This window comes from Myotis brandtii, unplaced genomic scaffold (genome assembly GCF_000412655.1).
Source record: "Myotis brandtii unplaced genomic scaffold, ASM41265v1 scaffold37, whole genome shotgun sequence".
NCBI classification, from domain to species: domain Eukaryota; kingdom Metazoa; phylum Chordata; class Mammalia; order Chiroptera; family Vespertilionidae; genus Myotis; species Myotis brandtii.
This window is the reverse complement of record NW_005364225.1, coordinates 1,917,417-1,924,481: the sequence shown is the minus strand read 5'-3', so window position 1 is coordinate 1,924,481 and position 7,065 is coordinate 1,917,417. Positions and strand designations below refer to the sequence as shown.

The following is a 7,065-nucleotide window of genomic DNA, read 5'->3' as shown; positions in this document are numbered from 1 at the left end:
ACAGCCATCAGCCCCTTACCCAGGCTGGCCAGGCACCCCAGTGGGGACCCCCACCCTGAAGGGGGTGTGGCCAGCCTGAAAACAGCCCTCAGCCCCTCACCCAGGCTGGCCAGGCATCCCAGCGGGATTCCCCCCCGCCCCCCACCGATCTGGGACACCCTTCAGGGCAAACCAGCTTGTCCCCACCCATGTACCAGGCCTCTATTCTATATAATAAAAGGGTAATATGCAAATTGACCCTAACAGCAGAACCACTGGGAATGACTGGTCACTATGACACACACTGACCACCAGGGGGCAGACACTCAATGCAGGAGCTGCCCCCTGGTGGTCTGTGCACTCCCACATGGGGAGCTCTGCTCAGCCACAAGCCAGGCTGACAGCTGCCAGCACAGCGGTGGTGGCGGGAGCCTCTCCCACCTCCTCAGCAGCGCTAAGGTCCAACTGCACCTTAGGCCTGCTCCCCGCTGGCAAGTAGACATTCCCCAAGGGCTCCTGGGCTGCCAGAGGGATGTCTGACTGCCAGCTTAGGCCTGATCCCCTGAGGAACGGGCCTAAGCCAGCAGGTGGACATCCCCCGAGGGGTCCCAGACTATGAGAGGGCACAGGCAGGGCTGAGAGACTCCCCCGAGTGCACAAATTTTTGTGCACCAGGCCTCTAGTAAATAAATATTTGGAATGTAATAGAGCCACAAGCAGAGTCCCATAGGCTATCACTTGATTCTTCTCTCTAGGTTGACCGTTCTGCTTGAAAATGATTGCTCAATAAATAATGCTTATAATTATACATTAATTAAATGTTCATTAAACTTTTTTATGTATTTTTATTGATTTCAGAGAGAGGAAGGGAGAGGGAGAGATAGAAACATCAATGATGAGAAAGAATCATTGATTGGCTGCCTCCTGCATGCCCCCCACTTGAGATCGAGCCCATAACCCAGGCATGTGCCCCTGACTGGAATCAAACCCAGGACCCTTCAGTTCACAGGCCAATGCTCTATCCACTGAGCCAAACCGGCTAGGGCCATTAAACATTTTTTATACAAGGCTTTACTGAAAATTGTTTAATACTTTCTTATTTGGACATTTGCATATTTAATTAAATATTTTCTTCCTATTTTGACTACATCAGTGAAAGGGTTACTTTTGTCCATATTTGTTCAATCCTTCCTTCCTTTAACCAGTTTTCCCTTGCTGGTATAATAATGATGGTAGTGGTGAAGATATGTGGCCTTGGAGACAACCATACCTGGGTTTGAATCCTGGTTCTTCTACTTAGTAATAGTGTGATCTTAGGCAAGTTACTTAAATTTCATCTGTAAAATATGAATATGTAATGCCATCTACCTCATATGATTGTTACTAAGATTAAATCCGATCATGTATATAACTCACTTATCACCATATCTGACATATAATAAGGACTCAGTAAAAGCTAGAAATTATTAATATTGCTAACAACTACAATGTCTGAATAATTTCTGGGGATCTAATGTACAGCATGGCGATTTTAGTTAATAATACTATGATATATACTTAAAAGTTTCTAAGAGAGTAGATTTTAAATATTCTCACCACAAAAAGGAAATGGCAGTTATATGATTTGATGGAGGTGTTAACTAATGCTATGGTTGTAATCATTTTGCAAAATATAAGTATCAAATCAATACATTGTACACCTTAAGTTTACACAATGTTATTTGTTAAAACTAAAAAAAAAAAACCCCAAAAACTTATGCTCAATAACATTTATAATTTATGTTGAAGTCAATAAACATGATCAAAATTTTAAAAAGCATTCCCTTTGAAATTCCCTATCCTTCATGCTCCATTTTGTAATGATAAAGTAAGTCAAGACAATAGAGAAATAGGTATGTCAAACTAGAGCTGTACCAGTTTAAAAGCAGTATTTCAAAACCCAAATGACAAGGTACTGCTTGAAATCAGGAAAGGCAAGGGAGTTTCACTAATGAAGACATTTAAATGAAACTGTCATGTCCTTTTTTGAATTTACAGAAATTCTGCGATTTGGGGCAGACTACAATGATTTGCATTAATCAGAGTATGACATGGCAATCAGAGTGAGAAAAGAAACCCTTCAAAATCTCTGGACCATGCAATCCATCATATTAATTTTCATGAGGCTTACACCATCTTGATGTTTTGAGTGGTCATCAAATTAAGCCTATTATGTCAAAACTTACCTGAATATGATGGTACCCTGATTTGGGAACTAGCCGTTCCATCCCCTCCTTCACTAGATGCTCGAACTTCAATGATATAGACTCCAGCATCGGGGAGAGGTACTACTGCTTGAGGTTTCTGTGTTTCAATAACTTGACTGTTGCTGTGGCCCTCTTGCCTATAAAAAACCTAGGAATGATAACAGGGTTTCAAACATAATGATATTTATGTTTTCATTTCACATGTTAATTGTCTACTGTATGTCACACTCTGTGCTAAGTACAAGGAGCTTATAGCTTAATTACATACATAAACAATGTGACATATGTGCTATGTGACTCAACTGGAAGTATATACAATGTGCTGCTCGAAAACACAGTAGAATTTAATTCTGTCTGGAAGTTAGGGAAGGCTTTTCAGAGGAGGTGATGGAGCTAAACAACATTTAAAGATGAGTCAAGCTCACCAGTTGTGTCAGGGAAAGAGAAGAATTCTAGAAAAAGGTAAGAGAAGATTAAAACATACATCTAAGCACTAAGAAACCATATTATTGGGGTATGGAATAGAGACAAGACATATGGGAAGACTCATGAGAAATGAGGCCAGAGAAGTATGTAGTGAGGGGGCAGATCACTGGGAGTCTTTCATTCTTGGTCATTGAAAGAAACAGTATCCCAGAAGCAGTCAAAGCTGTCAACCTTTAATCATTTGGAAGAAGTAAAAATAAAATTTGATAAATATATCAATAGTAAACCCTTAATGTAGGAAATGGCTGAGAAATTTAAAAATTTATTAATTTTACTTTGGTGGTTTGCTTGTTTTTTGGTGAACTGGCATTTGGATACATTGGGTAGTGAAGTTAAGCCTTTTTCAGACATTATCTATGGCACTAGAATTGAATATGTATTCATGGCAGAGTTTCATAACAACAAATTAGGATACAGAATTATACTGTTTACATATCAAAATATTAAGGTCATAGAGATTATGCGATTTATACAAGCTCATGTGACTAGTTATGTTAGAAATTATATTAGTTGAGCATTCTCATGATCAGCTCAGAGCACTTTCACTATATCATATTGTTCCTACTTATTTACCCCCAATAAACCTTTTTTGTGTGTGTGTGTCTAATAATCAAGTAGCAGCAGTGAAGATATGTTAAAATGCATTTTTATCCAGTTTCATTATTTCTGTGCTTTTTCATAATTGTTGGTATTATAATATGATTAGACACAGAACCTGGCTGGAGATCCTAACCAGAACTTGGCTAGAGATCCTGGCTAGGCTGCTGATCAACTGAATGCTGCCTTTGAGTCCTTCCTTCTTCGCCGACTCTGTCCACACCTTTGGGGACCCCTGGACCTGCTGGGGTTGGACCCCAGCACTGTGCTTTTTCATAATTGTTGGTATTATAATATGATTACTTTGCATAATGGAAAGATCAATAGCTTTGCAAATCATACAGATCTAGAATCAAAACAAATATCCTTCAAAAGAAAAACAATCTCCTATGCATTCCTGTTTGGGCAAATGTGGGCAAGTCGCCAGTCTTTCTAAACCTCAAGTACCTCTACTGTAGAGATAATAACATTTATTTTATGGTTTTGTTAGGAGAATAAAATGAGAGGGTGCATATGAAATATCTAGCACAGGACCTGGTGCATGGGAAATGTAATAAGATAAAGCTACTTTTGCTTCATCATTGTTCTTTGTCAATGGCCAGAATTCACATTTGCATCACAAAATATGGACTGGCTTGGGAACCTAGACAAAAATTTATAATAATGTTTTCTTATAAAAATGTGATTTTAACTCGAACTAACCTACAGACAAGAAAAAATACTTCTGTATAAATGTGTATAACATGTGCAATAATTGTAGCTACTGAACATCATATAAGGAAGGAAGCCATAGCCTTGATGTAGTTACAAAGTGATAAGAGCATTATTGAATGTTTCTCATGTGGGCCAGGCATAGTGCTATACACTGGAGATTCACCAGAGAACAAGACAATATGGTTTCAGCCCTTATGGCACTTATGGTCTAATGCATGGTGGACATAGGTAATGATGCAATGAAGTGTATTATGTACTGCAAGAGGAAACATATTTGATGGTAAAGCAAGTCATGGAGTGGGTACTTAGTCAAGATTTGGGGAATCAGAAACACTTCTTAGATGATGCCTATGGCAGTTTCTTTTGGCTTAAAAAAATGACAATTGTATCAGAATATATGCTTCTCATTTTGACTGTAACAGTGTAATGAATTAGAATTCTGATCATCCACATGAGGTAATTAGAAAGCAAATACATGGCAATGGGAATGTATGTAAATTGGTGAGGGTTGGCAGGGGAGTGACTATATTAGAGGACACTGTTATTATGGTGGATAAATTACAATTCTTATGACAAAGAAAAATGCAACCAGTAATGCATATCTAATGTTGCTGTAAAATCCAGAAGTTGAAGACAAATTTGTGGATCAGTTGAGATTTAGGAACAAAAGGTGAAAGCAGAAAAATATCAATTGATGGTAACAAAGGGAGTTTGAGATTAAATGTGGTTTTTATCAATACATCCAGGGAGATGTACTGCTGTGAGTCGGTAAGTAGGTATACTAAGTGAAAAGAGACATTAAATTCATTGTCAGTCTTAGGTGCTTTAGAGAATCTTGGCTCATTTTAAAATCCTAATTTAGAAAAGATGAATAAGAATGAGAAATATGAGAAGGTTAAGGAGTTATCAAGACATGTCTGAAATAGTTATTGACAGTAAAGAGTTCAGAGAGTACTTAAAAAATCTGGAAGTGTATAGATTGGCAGTTGCGATGACAGCTATCTTTAGGCACAAAGGAAATTGTCTAATGTATTGTCAAGACTATTCTCATTTGTTATCTAAAAAACTGAGAGCCAGTGTACCGTCCATAGAGAGTTTTTTAAGCAAAAAAATTAATACAGAAATGCTATTCTCAAAGGCACAATTTGGAAACAGCTAGTGTATATATCTGATGGTAACAGAATAATAGGGTGAGTATGCTTAACAATATAACAGAATATATTTTTGCTGGTTCTACCCACAAGTGCCCCTCAAAAGGATGGATCCTATTAAAGGCCTATGCACCAGCTGAGCATTTTGGGAATAGTTAATGGAGACAATTGCTCTTCATTATAGAGGGTGAGGATTCAGAATCCCCAGTGGCAATGGGTGGATGATAAGGAATCAGTAAGATGAATAGAATCTGGATAAAAAGAAGTTGGAACCACAAGTACCAGTGAGAAGCCACTGGCTGTAGGGTGGCTGAAAAGCACTATTAAGGACAGGATCTTGTTTGTCCATTCATAGATTGAAGGACACCAAGGTTGCATCTATATCTTGGCTATTGTAAATTTTCCTGCAATGGACATAGGAGTGCATTTCTCTTTTCAAATTAAATGTTTTAATTTTCTTTAGATAAATACCCAAAAGTGGAATTTCTGGGTCATGGTAGACCTATTTTTAGGTTTTTGAGAAATTTCCATATTGTTTTCCATAGAGGCTACATCAAATCTTGTGATGTGCAACAACATGGATGGACCTAGAGGGTATTATATTAAGTGAGATAAGTAAGACAAAGACAAATACCATATAGTTTCACTTATATGTGGAATCTAAAAAAAGAAAACAAATCAATAAGCAAAACAAAACGGGACTCATAGACACAGAGGTCAAACGGACAGTGGCCGGAGAGGAAGGGAGTGGGGGATTGATGAAAAAGGTGAAAGTGAATATAGTCAATAATGTTGTGATAAATTTGCATGGTAACAGGTGATTACTAGACTTGGTGTGGTGATAAAGTATATAAGTGTCAAATCATTGTATTGTACACCTGAAACACATATAATATTGTATACCAACTACATTTTAAGAAATAAAGCACAGGATCTTGAATAAGTCCTGGAGAAATAATGTACAGCAGAGTGACTGTAGTTAATAAAATAAAAAATAGAAAAGAACAAAACTTTCTGAAGGGCAATATTCAGATGTGTATCTGTGTTGTGTGTCTTTCACTCTACAATCTCCCCCTACCAAATTTCCAGGAAGTCTGATGTATATGTAACATTATGTAAGCTACTTCTGTCTTAAAATTATTTTATGAGGAAAAATTTCAAGCGTACTCAAATGTAGAGAGGATAGTATAAACCATTATACCTGAGTCTTTCTAACTTATGGGAATCACAGGAAAGAGGCTGCGTCCGTATTTGGAATGAGTATAAGCTGAAGGAAAGTTCTAAGATACAGGGAATCAATGAGACTAGAATAGCCATAGACTTTATACTCCCTGAGAAGCTGGAGAAATATACGAGTGGCTTCAAAATTCCACAGGGTGTGGCCTACAGTATCAATCCAAGTGGACAGGTATCTCAGGAGTCTGGAAGGCCCTAACTGATGTCTGAGTTGAATAAACAAACAAAACATCTGTCTATATTGATGGATACCTCTAGCTGGGTCAGAGTTAATTAGTTTATTCATCCATTCTAGAAGCCCTGGGGATAAAGAGACGAGTGAGACAGGGTCCTTCCCTCCAATCATATATAGCCTGGTGGGGAGACAGTCACATATAAAAAGGAAGAGCAGCTCTAGCTGGTTTGGCTCAGTAGATAGTCAGCCTATAGACCAGAGGGTCCTGGGTTTGATGCCGGTCAAGGGCATGTATCTTGGTTGCAGGCTCCTCCCTGGCCTGGATCCTGGTCAGGGTTCGTGTAGGACAGTGGTTCTCAACCTTCCTAATGCCTCGACCCTTTAATACAGTTCCTCATGTTGTGGTGACTCCCAATTTCATTGTTACAAATTGAACATAATTAAAGCATAGCGATTAATCACAAAAACAATATGTAATTAT

General features: G+C 38.3%; 1 protein-coding gene across 1 annotated transcript in view; it reads right to left on the bottom strand.

Annotated features, from left to right (window-relative positions):
* Positions 1-7,065, bottom strand: part of CNTN5 (contactin 5) — a 1,092,962-nt gene that overhangs the window by 3,439 nt on the left and 1,082,458 nt on the right. The window contains exon 24 of the mRNA XM_005872208.2: positions 2,205-2,373. Within this exon, the coding sequence (XP_005872270.1) occupies positions 2,205-2,373 (169 nt within the window). The remainder of the gene's footprint in view (positions 1-2,204; positions 2,374-7,065) is intronic.